Source organism: Dendrobates tinctorius, unplaced genomic scaffold, assembly GCF_039654945.1.
Source record: "Dendrobates tinctorius isolate UK_male_01 unplaced genomic scaffold, ASM3965494v1 ptg000075l, whole genome shotgun sequence".
Classification (NCBI taxonomy): domain Eukaryota; kingdom Metazoa; phylum Chordata; class Amphibia; order Anura; family Dendrobatidae; genus Dendrobates; species Dendrobates tinctorius.
In genome coordinates this window covers 30838522-30854626 of record NW_027361743.1, presented here as the reverse complement: position 1 = coordinate 30854626, position 16105 = coordinate 30838522, and the positions used below count along the sequence as shown (strand labels likewise).

General features: G+C 41.4%; 1 protein-coding gene across 1 annotated transcript in view; it reads right to left on the bottom strand.

Annotated features, from left to right (window-relative positions):
• The window catches only part of PDX1 (pancreatic and duodenal homeobox 1), a 62493-nt gene extending 46650 nt beyond the window's left edge, over positions 1–15843 (bottom strand). The window contains exon 1 of the mRNA XM_073583143.1: positions 15254–15843. Within this exon, the coding sequence (XP_073439244.1) occupies positions 15254–15785 (532 nt within the window). The 5' untranslated portion in view covers positions 15786–15843. The remainder of the gene's footprint in view (positions 1–15253) is intronic.
• Positions 15844–16105: the final 262 nt, after the last annotated feature.

Below are 16105 nucleotides of genomic sequence, written 5' to 3'. Positions count from 1 at the left end.
CGGCAGGAACACAAGGCAGGACTGGAGAAGGTCGGCAGGAACACAAGGCAGGACTGGAGAAGGTCGGCAGGAACACAAGGCAGGACTGGAGAAGGTCGGCAGGAACACAAGGCAGGACTGGAGAAGGTCGGCAGGAACACAAGGCAGGACTGGAGAAGGTCGGCAGGAACACAAGGCAGGACTGGAGAAGGTCGGCAGGAACACAGGTAGCGGGACTGAGAAGCTGCTGTGAGGAGCAGCCGAGACAGGAACTGCAGCAGCAGTGTGTGCACGAAGGAGCGAGGCCAGAGTGTCAGGAAACACAACGATCAGGCGCCTCCCTCAGGGGGAAGCGGCCTGATATGGCCCCGTCTGGTCAGCCATTGGTCCACAGGTGCTTCCGGGTTAGGGCACAGCCGGAGCATAAGAAGCAGGAAGGAGGCGCGGCCGCGGCCTATGGCGCATGCGCATAGCATGCAGGGAAGGCATCGGTCGCGGACCTGTCTCAGGTGACCGCCGCGGCCGTCGGGTGGAGAGAGGCTGCGGCGTGGGAGCGGAGGGCGACTGCGGCATGGGAGCGGAGGTCGGGTGAGTATGGCGGAGCGGTGTAACACTGTCACATTTGCATGTAGCTGAAAAGTGGGGTCCTGGAGGTGGTGGCTGAATTATTGTTTTGTAAGGATCTGAGATGTGAATTCGGTCTCCTATTGGCCAGCTCCTAGTCATATGGTCAATAGGAGGAGCTGTTTTTCCAGGCAAGTCTAGAATGTTCTTTAGTCTGAGGAATGCCTTCAGGGAGAGCAGAACACACATGGAGGAGGTTTTTACCTCAAGATCTCCTGCAGGCGTAAAAGCCTGAGTTCCCTCTAACGTGTACAGACATACAGTGGGGCAAAAAAGTATTTAGTCAGTCAGCAATAGTGCAAGTTCCACCACTTAAAAAGATGAGAGGCGTCTGTAATTTACATCATAGGTAGACCTCAACTATGGGAGACAAACTGAGAAAAAAAAATCCAGAAAATCACATTGTCTGTTTTTTTTTCATTTTATTTGCATATTATGGTGGAAAATAAGTATTTGGTCAGAAACAAGCAATCAAGATTTCTGGCTCTCACAGACCTGTAACTTCTTCTTTAAGAGTCTCCTCTTTCCTCCACTCATTACCTGTAGTAATGGCACCTGTTTAAACTTGTTATCAGTATAAAAAGACACCTGTGCACACCCTCAAACAGTCTGACTCCAAACTCCACTATGGTGAAGACCAAAGAGCTGTCAAAGGACACCAGAAACAAAATTGTAGCCCTGCACCAGGCTGGGAAGACTGAATCTGCAATAGCCAACCAGCTTGGAGTGAAGAAATCAACTGTGGGAGCAATAATTAGAAAATGGAAGACATACAAGACCACTGATAATCTCCCTCGATCTGGTGCTCCACGCAAAATCCCACCCCGTGGGGTCAGAATGATCACAAGAACGGTGAGCAAAAATCCCAGAACCACGCGGGGGGACCTAGTGAATGAACTGCAGAGAGCTGGGACCAATGTAACAAGGCCTACCATAAGTAACACACTACGCCACCATGGACTCAGATCCTGCAGTGCCAGACGTGTCCCACTGCTTAAGCTTGTACATGTCTGGGCCCGTCTGAAGTTTGCTAGAGAGCATTTGGATGATCCAGAGGAGTTTTGGGAGAATGTCCTATGGTCTGATGAAACCAAACTGGAACTGTTTGGTAGAAACACAACTTGTCGTGTTTGGAGGAAAAAGAATACTGAGTTGCATCCATCAAACACCATACCTACTGTAAAGCATGGTGGTGGAAACATCATGCTTTGGGGCTGTTTCTCTGCAAAGGGGCCAGGACGACTGATCCGGGTACATGAAAGAATGAATGGGGCCATGTATCGTGAGATTTTGAGTGCAAACCTCCTTCCATCAGCAAGGGCATTGAATATGAAACGTGGCTGGGTCTTTCAACATGACAATGATCCAAAGCACACCGCCAGGGCAATGAAGGAGTGGCTTCGTAAGAAGTATTTCAAGGTCCTGGAGTGGCCTAGCCAGTCTCCAGATCTCAACCCTATAGAAAACCTTTGGAGGGAGTTGAAAGTCCGTGTTGCCAAGCGAAAAGCCAAAAACATCATTGCTCTAGAGGAGATCTGCATGGAGGAATGGGTCAACATACCAACAACAGTGTGTGGCAACCTTGTGAAGACTTACAGAAAACGTTTGACCTCTGTCATTGCCAACAAAGGATATATCACAAAGTATTGAGATGAAATTTTGTTTCTGACCAAATACTTATTTTCCACCATAATATGCAAATAAAATGAAAAAAAAAACAGACAATGTGATTTTCTGGATTTTTTTTTCTCAGTTTGTCTCCCATAGTTGAGATCTACCTATGATGTAAATTACAGACGTCTCTCATCTTTTTAAGTGGTGGAACTTGCACTATTGCTGACTGACTAAATACTTTTTTGCCCCACTGTATTTCTGACAGGATTCACCACAGTTTCTACATTCACCTATAAGTACTTGTGCACGTGCCATGACACACTGTGGAGATAACCCCAAGTACAGGTCTGTAACCTCTAATTGCTGCATCTACCTCTCTCTGTAAAATACCAAAAGACACTGTCCAGTGCTCTTAAAGCTCCAGACCCCAATCACAGCTCAGCATCTAAGCGTTAACTGTAATTGCCGTGGACTACCCATGAGAGACTGTTCCTTATTTGTTCCAAGTTATAATTCCAGTTCCGGCTGAAGTAAAAGCAACTGTTATCCCCGAGACCGATGTGTGTCATAATTCCTTCGGCTGCGGACACTGTGTGGGTGGATAGCAGGGAACGTTTGGCCTACTCATTACATTGGCACCCCAGTCCGACACTGCACCTCCCAGAAAAACTGTCCAACTTTTGGTGCAATGTAAAACATTTTCTTACATTACACACCTAAAGCTCTCTCCTGTGCCTTAGGGCAGTGCATCTCGAACTGTGAGCTGGAGGTGTGGATAGTTTCCTTGATGATATGATTTTCCTTTTTTACAGGCGTTCTACAAAAACTACTTCCTGTTCAGTGTCCTCAGCTTCCTTCCTGTGTGGTAAGATATCCATTTTACAGGTCTGACTTTGGAGGAGGTGGAGACTCACTTAGAGCACAACGCTGCCCATAGGAACTGTCCAACTCCCAACTTCTGGTGCAATGTAAGAAGTTTTCTTAAATTCAAATCTTATGCCTCTACTGTACTGAAATGTTTCCTGTATGTGAAGGCTCATAGGTGCACTGCATTACATTATTATAGTGTAAACCCAAGTGGCAAAACTTAGGATCTCAATTGATCAAGGCAGTCCACAACAGACTACTAGGCTCTAACCCAAGTTTTCCACTTTCCATAAGATCACATGATACTTGCTGGACCTCAGCTTTCCCACTATTTGGATTAAAGCTCCTACTGAAATAATGCAATCTATGGGAAAGTTTTGTTGCTGCTCAGTGACATATTCTCAGACTGCTGCTGATGCTAGGAGGGCTGTGTGGCAGCTCAGTAATAATCATGCTTTCTCAGACTGCTGCAGATGCTAGATTGCGGTTTAGTGATGATACTTTGAGACGACTGCCAATTCTGGGAAAGCTGGGTTACAGCTCAGTATTGATATGTTCTGAGACTGCTGCTGACAATCTGAAAGCTGAGCTACAGTTCAGTAATGATACTTTCTGAGACTACTGCAAATTCGGGTAACTCTAGTTTTTCAGCCCAGTGATGATACATACTGAAATTGATGTCAAAAATGAAAATGGTGCATAATGATGAATTCTGAGATTGCTGCTGATGCTACAAAATAGAGGTTGCCGTTCAGTAGTGATACTTTTTGGGACTGCTTCCAATGCTGGGATAGCTGTTGATAATAGGAAAGCTGGGATGCAGGTCAGTGATGATACATGAAACTACTGCGAAGGGCTCGTTCCCACTTCTGATTAAATCAGACGAATGGAATCAGATTAAAAAAAAAAAAAAAAAATCAGATTGCATTTGTACCAATTTAATCCTATACTTGTGTTCTCAAAGGCAATTTTTTTCCTGCTCCGATTGGATGAAAAAAAATTATGCCACATGCTGCGATTGCATGCCACATTTGGATTGCACACACCCATGCATCCATGAAACATCTCATTGCACTTGGATATCACCCGAGTGCAGTGCATTCCTGCAGACGCTGGCAACAGAGGAGATGGTCTCCTCCGCACTTGTGCTCGGATTCTCTGATGTTAGAGGATCGGAGCACAGAGCACTGACGCTTTGCTCCCGCTCGCAGCAGCACAGGAGCTGAGGGTCATTAGCATATTGCATCTGATGCTCTCACATAGGATGTGATTCGCTAGTTTGCCTCTGGCCTAATGCTGAGAAAGCTGGGCTGAAGCTCAGTGATGATACAAAATAGGACAGATTTAAACTTTTAGGCTGGGGGTCCCACTAGCGAATGACACTCGACTCTTGCTCTGCTGCGATAAAGTCCATTAATTGAAAGAATGAGAAAGACTCCTTTAATCAATCTTAATTAAACCATACTTACCGTATCGGACATTCCAGTGACGCTATTGTCCCCTGCAAGAGAATTAAAATAAATAACATTCCTCACCTGTCCGCTCAGAAGAGGATAATCCATTTGTCCCATGACAGGTCTAGCTCTGCTACATCTAGATGGCAGGCTGTATGTTTGCATGATGCAACTGTTCAGCCTGCCATCCAGCAGAGACAATGAGCAGCATCTGCTACTGCTGCCCAGTGTCTCAAGGTGAACTCCTATAACCTGTCTGACGTCACTGAGAGCATGAGAAAGTTCTCACACTTGCAATACCGTCAGAAAAGTCCTGGGAGTTTACAGCCAATGAACTCACTTCACCTAACTGATGCCAGTGCGAGCGTCTTGGGAAAATGGATTGCCCTCGCGCTGCCATCAGTTAGGTGAAGGGAGTTAATTGGCTGTAAACTCCCAGGACCTTTCTGACTGCACTGTGATTAGGAGAGCTTTGGTTATTAATTATGGGGCTGTGAGCTGAAATTAATAGCCTGGGAAGCTCCGTGGATATTACCCCTTTCCCAGGCTATAAACACCTGCCCCCAGCTGTCGGCTTTCCCTCTGCTGGTTAAGAAAAATACGTGGGAGCCCACGCATTGTTTTTCAGAAAAATAATTTAATTAAATACATGTACAGTAAGCAGCACACACACTGTACTAATTGTATATGTGACTGTATGTAATCCATCTATTCTATCGGCTCCTACTGTGATTTTACACTACAAAACTGCTGCGTTGCCTGCTTTTCTTCATATATATATATATATATATATATATATATATATATATATATATTATACACACACACACACGTCACTGACATCTATATACAGTATACATCTATTCTATGTGTATATATCTATTCTACCCTGTCAGGTCCTGCTGTGATATTACTGTTCGCGGCACATGAGTTGCTGGCTTTCCAAAGTACATTGATGTGTAAATATCGGACAGCACTTGCATTGTCCGAGTGCTGTGCGATCTTTTTCTTGCACTATTTGATTTTTATTGCCAAATGCGATTCGATTTTCAATTACAATCAAAGCATGCTGTAACTTTTTCCAGTCCAATCGTGTTCCGAGCCGGGAAAAATTAAAAAAAAAAAAAAATTATTGCAGATGAACACACAGTGATAGAAAAACATTGGTCCGAATGCAATCCGATTTTTATCATCGCAAGTGGGAGCGATCCCTTTCAAGTAAATTCTGCAGGTTGTCCGCCTGAAAAGTTCCAGAAAAGTGCCCCATAAAAGTAACACAATGTTCCATCTCATGTCACTTCTTTTAACCACTTCAGAGTTCGGAAAACCCTGAAGCAGTTAAAAGAAGAAACAGAAACATGTTCATTCTTAAAGCAACTTCCGCTGGGAAGCTGCTCTCTCCATATTATACAGTATAGAGTAAAGGGAATCTGTCACCTATCTTTTCGCATATAAGCTGCGGCCGCCGCCATCAGGGGCTTATCTACAGCACTCTGTAATACTGTAGATAAGCCCCCGATGTAACCTGATAGATGAGAAAAACGAGCTATATTATACTCAACGGGGGGGGGGGGGGCGCAGTCCGGTCCGGGTCTGATGGGTGTCGTGGTCTGGGTCCTCCCATCTTCTAGTGATGACGTCCTCTTCTTTGCTTCCCATTACGGCTCTGGTGCAGACAGAGTACTGCAGTGCGCAGGCGTCGGGAAAGGTCAGAGAGGTCCAGAGCCTGCGCACTGCAGGACTCTGCTCTGCCAGTGAGTATAATATAATTCGTTTTTCTTATCTGTCAGGTTACATCATACAGAATGCTATAGATAAGCCCGTGATGGCGGTGGCCGCAGCTTATATGTGAAAAAATAGGTGACAGATTCCCTTTAAAGACGCCATCTGAGTTTTTTTGAAGCAGCTTTCACTGGAAGGATTCAGCGGCTGTACCTGAATCTATATGACACCGTGTGCACATAAAGAAAAAAAATAAATGATAATATTAACACATGCACTATAATGTTAGACCAACTTGCTGTGCATGTGTTCAGCCTCCTCTAATTACTTTTATCTGCTTCAGGGGGCTTTGCATTACCACCATTTCATATATATAATTAAAAGAAACACAAACAACAACAAAGACAACACGTCAGGAAAAACTGCCTTTTTCATAAAGCTTGGAGACAGAAAACACAAGAAGCAAATAACCTCAACAGGATAGTATCAAAATATAATATTTTATTATTTCAATCATAAAAATATTTATATAAAGTGCAGTGTATGATAGATGGATGATAAAGCACTTGATATATAAATATATAGAACTTGAGATTGTGTGCATTGATGGCCTGGATATAATTCAGTGGTCTTGTACCCGGTCTATATATTTTTGATGCCTCAGATTTTTCTCATTGTTTGTGTCCTTCTATATACTTCTTTGTCCATATGGAATGTTTTATACTTTAATATATAAATATTTTTATGATTGAAATAAAATATTATATTTTGATACTATCCTGTTGAGGTTATTTGCTCCTTGTGTTTTCTATCTCCAATTGTTATATGGGAGTTTACCTTATTTATTAATCAGTATTCTGGTACTGGGATATTTTATTCAGTGTTTTTGGTATTTATCTTTTTCATAAAGCATCTTCTGCTGCAAAATCTACGCGGGTATGTGAGCGAATCGGCTAAATTACGCTAATGTCACTTGGATCAGATTCTGATCAGAGTTTGAGCTGAGAGTCATCTGAGAGTGATCAGATTCTCTTGCATGTGGCAATCGTATCACTGGTGTAGATGTGGTAGGGGGCTGGATTGGGGTGTGGTCCACTGCTTACCACGACTGGACGATGCAAAGACGAGACGGAGGCAGAATTCACTTGTAACAGATCCGGGTTTATTGGCCGTCCTCCTGACGACCCTAGCCATGCACCGCAGTTCCTTTACAGCTCTCAGTTTCCAGGCCCGGGTACCTTTCACCTTTCCTTTAGTCATGACGACGTCCCTCGCGGATCTTTTGCTGGGGCCCGAGGTCGTCGTCCAATCGGTACCCCTGGGGCCTAGTCTGTCCTGCGGTACGTCGTGTCAGGGCCACCCCCCTTACTGTCTTCTCCTGTCAGTCCCCTGGTCGAGCTCTTCACCGTTCTCCATCTTCTGTCCTGAGTCTTCCTCTGCTGAGCTCCTCCCGGGACTAACCTAACCTCTGGAACCCCAACCAGTCTTATTTATCCCCTCTCTCACTGGGAATTTCCCTCCTGGGTTCCTATCTCCCTGCCCCCCATGACTAAGCAGTTTCTATAGCTGTAAGATGATGCTAAGTCCTGAACTACACTCCCCCTGCCATCTTGTGGTCAAATTTCAGTACTGCACTCCCTTTTCTGTCTTTCCCTGCTGTTACCTGTCATTGCCAATCTCCATCTGTAGTGCACAAATCGTTCCCTCCTACTCCCATTCAAGTCTGTCCCTCAAGTCACATTCCCCACATAGAGATGAAAAAACTGAATTTCTCCATCTTTTCCATTGTCATAGTCAATAGATGTCAGACTGTACTTGGATGACATCCGAGTGCAGTCCAATGTTTCACACGCACCCATATACTTGCATGGGTACGCGTGATCTGAATTTAGGAATCACTTTAGGAGCATGCTGGGATTGTTTTCTCATGGCGAAATGATACAAGAAAAAACAAAAATTAACAGATCTGCACTGCCCCATAGTATAACATTATTCCAAGTGCTATCCAATAAAACATCGGATAGCACTCGACCGAATTCAGCCTGAAGGTCTAGTGATCTGGAGAGGATTTGGCCCTAAAGAGAAATTGTGGGAGTCCAAGAAGAGTATTGATGCCTCACTTCTTCTGCAGTGATTCCTTGCATGCTTGAAGATGAGAGGGGGTGGGGTACTGTAATGCTGGCATCACTGCGTGTATTTCCTCTTCTTCCTCCCTGCAGGGACATTGGCCTACTCACATCCCTGTCCACACTCCCTATCGTGGTTCCTCTGGGCCTGCGTATGGGTCGCCTGCCAGGGCAGTGGAGTACTCGGTACCGGGCCGGTATCTCAGAGGGAAGTGTCACAGTAGCGGTGACCCGGTCCGTGGCCCTGGGCGTCCATGTAAAAGAATAGTGTGGCTGATGATTAAAGTTTATGAGTGGATGATACATGACGCCATCTGCGGTGCTTGCCAATGAAGATGTTAAGCCAACGCTGCAAACAGATCCTCTGGGACAGATGGTGTGGCGCAGCAATGATGGTGTAGCCCTCCACAGGCAGGGCTGTAGTCCCAGGGCAGAGTAGATGAAGAGGGAAGGTGTTGAGGAAGAGGGTGTAGTGTCTGGCACAGAGATGTAGCAGTGCTGGAGAGTTTGCAGGAAGGAGGCAAAGACACAATTGGGTGCAGTTTCTTTTACCTTTACTTTGCTTGGTAAATGCAGTTCAGAATTCCAGATTACAGATGGAACAGAGGCTGGCCGGCCTGGAAGCAACTTAGGAATCTATCAGATGGGTTGTGATATGATCCTGATATATACAGTCTGATCCAGCATTGTCTGATAGTTTCCATTACAAGGGGAAACCATGATACCAGAGTGAACAGATCCTAAAGCTTCGTTCACATGTGCATAATGACGGCCTCCATTTCTCATGGAAATCTTGAAGCTGTGCTCTAGTCAAATCAAGTGTGAAACTAGCCCTAGTCATGCGGCATTTAACTTTGAAAAGCCGGCAGCCGGGGACTATGTGTCCTGAATGACTAGCCTGAGGTTGGTCCCTGGTGGCTTCTCCCCACCCTGCTCCCATAGACGGAGAGGTCTTTGTCTATACACACACGTATAAAGGACCCACCTCAGACTGATCTTCTGAGACGCAGAATTTATAACCGAATTTTCAAAGTCTACTTTTTCTGAGACGCCTGCAGACGAGCGGATGCAAAATCATCCAGAAACCTTTTCTAATTTATCAGATTTTATCCATGTGCCATTCGTGCCTCCATTTCTTACGTCCGTGTCTGATCTGTTTTCATAAGACATGTACGTGATCACATACAGTTTCCTAAGTTTATGACATAAATCTATCCGTAAAAAAATTGTTCATAAATATATGCATAACAAGGCAATATTGAACAATGTGTGAACACCGCCCAAGTCTTTTTTTAAGTATCTCTGAGCATTACTGCCTACACTCATATTTTCCACCTCTTAGGGTTCATGCACCTATGATACCTACTTATATATTTAGATTTAAAATATACAGAGAAAAGGAGGAAAACAGATATAAAGAATTCAATTAGCCAATAAAAGCTTCTGATTATACTTTTCTTCTGGACTACTTATTTCCCTTCTCCTGTTCTAAGGAAGGGAATACAAAAATAACGGCATCTCGGACTCATACATGATGGAAGCCAACAATGACCTGTGTTTTGTCCACTTTTTTTTTGGCAGAATCTGTGACAGAGGCTACGGCGCAGATGTGAACATATTCAGTGTGAACTTTTCACTATTATAAGAATTTAAAGTTACAGACTACACAAAAAGAAAGCCAATTTTTGTACTCGTCTCAATAATATGCAAAGATATAAAAAAAGAAATCTGTTTGTGTAATTTAGGGGTCAATCACACGATAGTAATAAAAAAAAAAAAAAAAAAAGATCCTATTCTCATCCAGAAGAGCGAGACGATTTTTTTCTTAGGCCGGGGTCACACATGCGAGAAACTCAGACGATTCTCACACGTCCGAGTTTCTCGCATGTGTGACCCTGGCCTTAGAGAAATCTCAGCATGCTGTAATTTTTTTCTCATGCAGAATACAGCTGAGAAATAAAAATCTGCACTGCCTCAATGAATAACATTGGTCCGAGCGCAATTCGTGAGCGAACCCTAAAAAAAAAAAAAAGTCCAATCATTGCAGCATGCATCGCCTGTCCAATTAGATTGCATATGTAGAGTGAAGAAATAATAGTAACAATAATAATAATAAAAAAAATGAAACGGCTATATTACAGATTTGTGTTGTACAGATCCATAACACAGCTCCCATTTACTACTAAAAGCGATTGTTTCTCCCTGTGCTTCATCAGATGAAGCATCAGAGGTGTTCTCTATAGCTTCCAGAGAAGGACACAACGCCATGGGATGGCACCATACGGTTGTAAGTTCTTCGCGTAGGACTTTGTTGCGTACAGGAGGCATTATAGGGTCTATAAAGTTAATGATGACCCAGGCCCAGTTTGTATCCGCTTAGTCCTGATTAGAATACCTCCCTGGTTTCATTGGCTAAAAGTGTATTTGTAACCAGGATTAAGTGGCTGAACACAATACAAAAATAGGCAATAAATAACATTATTCTTCTCTGTGCCGCCCCATTTTTGCTGCCTCCCTAGGCAATTGCCTAGGGAGGCAAACAGCTGAAATTCTCCATCTTCTCCATTGTGGGAGTCTGGGAAAATAGTAATGTAGTAGATATCATCCACATATTCAACTCAGGCATGCTACGATTTTTTCCTCAGACCGCCTCAGTCCGTAGAAAAAAAAAATTGACATGTGAACGGCCCCATAGAATAACATTGGTCGAGGTGCAATCTGATGTTTTGTCGGATCACACTTGGCCCAAAAACAGTTTTGTGCCCTGAAGACCATTCAGACAAAATGCTATTTTGCCATTTTTCTTGCTAAAGTCTCATATTGATAGCTAAGGGGGAATGCCAAAAATGTAAGCTGCTAATAAATTAAATTTTAATCATTTACTTCTTTTAGTAAAAATTATTTGATAATGTTTGGAAAACATAGGATCATTGTAAAAAAAAAAAAAAAAAAAAAAAAAAATTGCTTTGTAATGGGGTGTTCTCACAACGTTTAATCGTTAACAGATTATCAAATACCTGCAAGATTTACACGATAAATACAAATTCAATGAAAACTTAGCTGTTAAATTTTCCCGACAATTTAATAAATTTAAAATGCCATTATTATAGACATTTCTGCTAATATTTATTATTTTTAGCAGCCTAATTAGTTTTTAAATGCTAATTTTTTTTTTTTCCATTTTTAAATAAATATTTTTATGCCCAAAAAGACAACAATATTCTAAGGTATTAAAATGCTTTTGCTTTTTGGGGCATAAAAGTATTTCTATAGATTTTTTCTGGCTAACACGGCATCGGTACCACAATATAATAACTTTTTAGTTGTACATGATTATTATATTTTTTATAAGCAATGGTTTCCGGTTTAAGCATTTATACTAATTATTTCATGCATTCTTATGTATCATCATTTTGAGAAGTCAAATACTAACATGTTTTTTTTTTTCCGTTAAAATATTGAAATGAGATATTATTATATATGAAATTGGTTGATAAGTATGGACCAGAATAAAGAATCAAAGCGTTCCAGAATATTTTTGTTATTTTGATCTTACAATTATGCAATTTTAACATAATCAACCTGTCCAAAAGGACATTTTGCTTTCACAAAAAAAAAAAAAAAAAAAAAAAAAAAAAAAAAAAAAAAAAAAAAGGAAAGAGACAAGAGTTGAACAGTCACAGCCATTTCTACTGCATCTGCCCCATGGGACAAACAAATTTACTTTTAATATTTCTGATCAGACATTTGATATTTTAAAAATAAGAGTTCATTTTATTTTTCCCAAAATTAATTTTTTTCTCTCTCATTACATGATTCATCACACATACCCAAGAAGAAAAAAAAAGAACAGATATAAAAGGAAAGAAGAGCAGAGAATTAACATCGACAGTGACGTTCAGGTCTCCCGTTATATATCGAATGCAAGAATTTGCATTTTGTACATGTTCTATCATTTTATGTCTTACATGAGGATGAGGAAAGATTATCTGTGATTATATGCAATTCAGTTAAAATGTACTGAAATAATCATCTTTATTAGCAAAGTAGCGCAATGTACGGTACCGACACTGGATTTACTGAAACACTTAATATTATATATATATATTTATAGATTTTGTAAATGTGTTGACCGGTGTCTGCTACTAAACATTAATGAAAATTTAGCGGATGCCTTAAGATAGCCATACACTTAATGATGATAATAATATATGGTAGATAGATAGGTGTGTAATATATATATTTTTTATACACCTATATATCCATATTAGTATTATTATTAAGGGTATGGCTATCTTCAACAGATCTGTATATGCGTGGGTGTGCTTGTGTGTGTGTGTGTATATATATATATATATATATATATATCGCACACCTATAATATACGGTAATATATATATATATTTATTTATTAAGGCTATGGCTAACTTTAACACATCCGTATAATAAAATATAATATAGCTATAAATTATTATTATCATTGTTAAGTGTATGGCTATCTTAAGACATCCGTATACGCCTGTGCATTTATTGCATATATTGCAGCACTGCAACAGAAAAATCCTCACAACTAATCATCTCTCCAGTAACAGGTTTTCAGTCTACAGTAAATTATTTTCTTTTATTTGTGGAATTATAATGAATCCATGATACGTTAAGGAAAACCCCCCCCCCCCATCAAATCAATTAACACAAATTTCTATTTTGATCAAAGTAAGAGATAGAATTTCTAATAAATATTTCATAATGTGGGCAAAATGCTGAACTTGGTCCCAAAACACAAATGATTATATAGACTACATGCAAATAATACATGCAGTAAAAAGTAAAAACCCTCATCGTGCGAGTAGAAATGTCAAAAGTATGGTAATTTCTGAGGGGTCTAGAAATCACTGGGTTTTTTTAGAACATAATTATAAATGTGTATATATTGTAAATATACACTGTAAATGTCAAACCTGTACAACTGATATATATATATATATATATATAATTTATTTATTTTCCCAGGGTTATATATTATTTCATGTCATTCTCCGGATGTGCCTCCCATGTGTTCCTGCTGCTTCGCTCCATTATACAGGTCCCGCTATGTACCGGTGGGCCGCGCTCTGTAGTACATGGACGGGCACTGCGTTCTGTCGGGATAGTGGATGTGAGCTTGGGTCCCGGCTCCATAGCCCTGCAGTCTGGTGGGCTGTGCATACTGGATATTGAGGGTTGTAGGGCAGCGGATATAAGACATATCTGCCAGGAAAATTACTAGAATATACATTTTCAAAACTATATTTGAACAGTGTGATTAAAAAAATATTTGCCTTGCAGGCGTGACAAAAAGTGTATAATGGGACCTGCGATAACATTGTACGACGAGATAGAGCAATATGGAGAGAGTCTGCTCCAACAACTGTCAGTCACGCGGAGCGTTTCCTGAAGGTGCATGTACGGTGGGAACATGACTAATGAGGACGGTGTGGGATTGTGTACATAGCTATATGTGTCTACTGTGCGCATGTAGAAATATGTGGGAAAAAATGGACATGTGCGGAAACGTGTAGGCGTTTTGTATGTAGTCTGTGTATATCCGTAATATGTCCATGAGAATATGTACGATATATAGGCAATGAATAATCTATGGAATGTATACAGACATCTGTCTGTTGTGCTTGCTTATATTGTACACTCTACTATTTTATTTATTTTGCATTATCATATTCCGCAGAGCTCTACAGGCATTATCACTGTCCCCATTGGGGCTCACAATCTTGATTCATTGGAGTGTGGGAGGAAATTGGAAGACTCCGAGGAAACCCAGCAAACACGGGGAGAACATACAAACTCCTTGCAGATGTTGTCCTTGGTGGGATTCGAACCCAGGACTCCAGTGCGGCAAAACAACAGTGCTAACCACTGAGCCACCAGGCTGTATATATGTGTGTAGTTATGACTGTTGTGTATGCATCTATGTATATATATTGTATACTTCCATATACATGTAGTGTTGTGACTGCCTGTACACTTATATGTATATATTGTATATCACGTGTGTAAGGTAGTTCTGTATTTGGATGTATTGTAAAGTATATATGTAACTATGTCTTCCATTTCCTTATAGCTAGGTATGGTTTGTGTAGGTAAGTTTGTTCTATATTCTGATATGGACAATCTATATTGTATACTTTGTGTGTGTTATTTTAGGTTCTATGTGACTATATATCTAAATGTACGTACTATTTTCATATCAGAACTTTATTTTTTTTATATGTATGTGTGTATAGTTTGTATATCTTTATTAGACTTCTGTATGTATGTCTGTTTTGCATACTGATATCGTACATAAATGGACATATTGTGTGTGTGTGTATATATATATATATATATATATATAGTTAGTATTCTTATCCTCTATGTGACATACTGTATGAGATATATATATTATTGGCATACAGTATGAGTATGCTGTACACATAAGTTCAAGTCTAGTGTATATTATATGTATATACACACACATACATAATTTATAAAGTCATCCTCTTTCTGCATGTATTGTATATACATGCTGCATGATTGTACACAGGCAACGTCATGTACATTTTGGCGTACATTGTGTACTTCTGTACGGTGCTGCCGAGGTTTCCTCATTACAACGGGCACAGTTTCATCCGGTTGTGAAGATGCCATGTGTTCTGATGCATTAGTAGGCGCCACCATATTATTAATTAATGCACCATGATCCTTCATGTGGATCGTTCTACTCATTACCATATATATTGCTGGCAGATTGTAGGAATATTTGGACTTTTCGCAGTTTTAGCCATCCCTTGTCTGACAACTCTCCTATAACGCATGAGACCTCCTGACACTCACCTGTCCATTGTCCTTTCCAGCTGTGTGATTTGGTGGATTTCATCCATGGGAAAGGTAAAATGGTTCTGCTCCGTTCATCCAAGAGTCCCGGTTCGGAGTCCTCCGGATAAGGTATCGTTTGATGCTGGGGGTGAGGGATCCCAGGGTGATGGTGATGGTGAAGATGGGGCACACCAGGGTCTTCTGATATAGGCGGCACCTCGTATGGCGAGATATCTGGGGGACTTCCTGGATCCAGGCTTATCATTGAATTGGAGTAGGTGGAGGGTTGCTGTCTTCCCATATAGAGACATGCTGGGGGGCTTGGGCTGTAATCCTGACCTTGGCTCCTCTGAAATGCACAAGAGTCCTTGTAGATGTGGGCTGTGGAGTAGTACTGGTCATCCGCATTCATGGCTGTGAGTGTATCAGGAAAACATAAGGAGCTGGATAAGTCCTCCTCTGTGAAGTTTGCACTGCTAGCTGACAGGTAAGCTTCACCTGCAGGGAATGGCCTCAGTGCTACAGCCACATTGGCTGCTCCTTGGCTCATGTGATTTGGCAATGGGCATCAGATGGGAGTGTCCTCCATAAGATAAGTGCAGCTGTTTCCACTCTTTCTTAGTGACCATTTCCCTATATTTGTCCCTTACTTTATATGTCACAGAGGGGAGTCGTGTATTAGACCTGGACGCCATGCGCATTGGGTCACGTTGTGAATGTGAACTGATTATCGGGGCTGATTAGTGATTACTGGCAGCATCTTGAGAGAACCTGTGTTGTGCCGCAGTAGCTTCCTTCTGTACACCTGATCTGATAACCTATCAGCATATGGAGGGCTATCAGAGGAAAAGATAACACATGGGAGCTTTA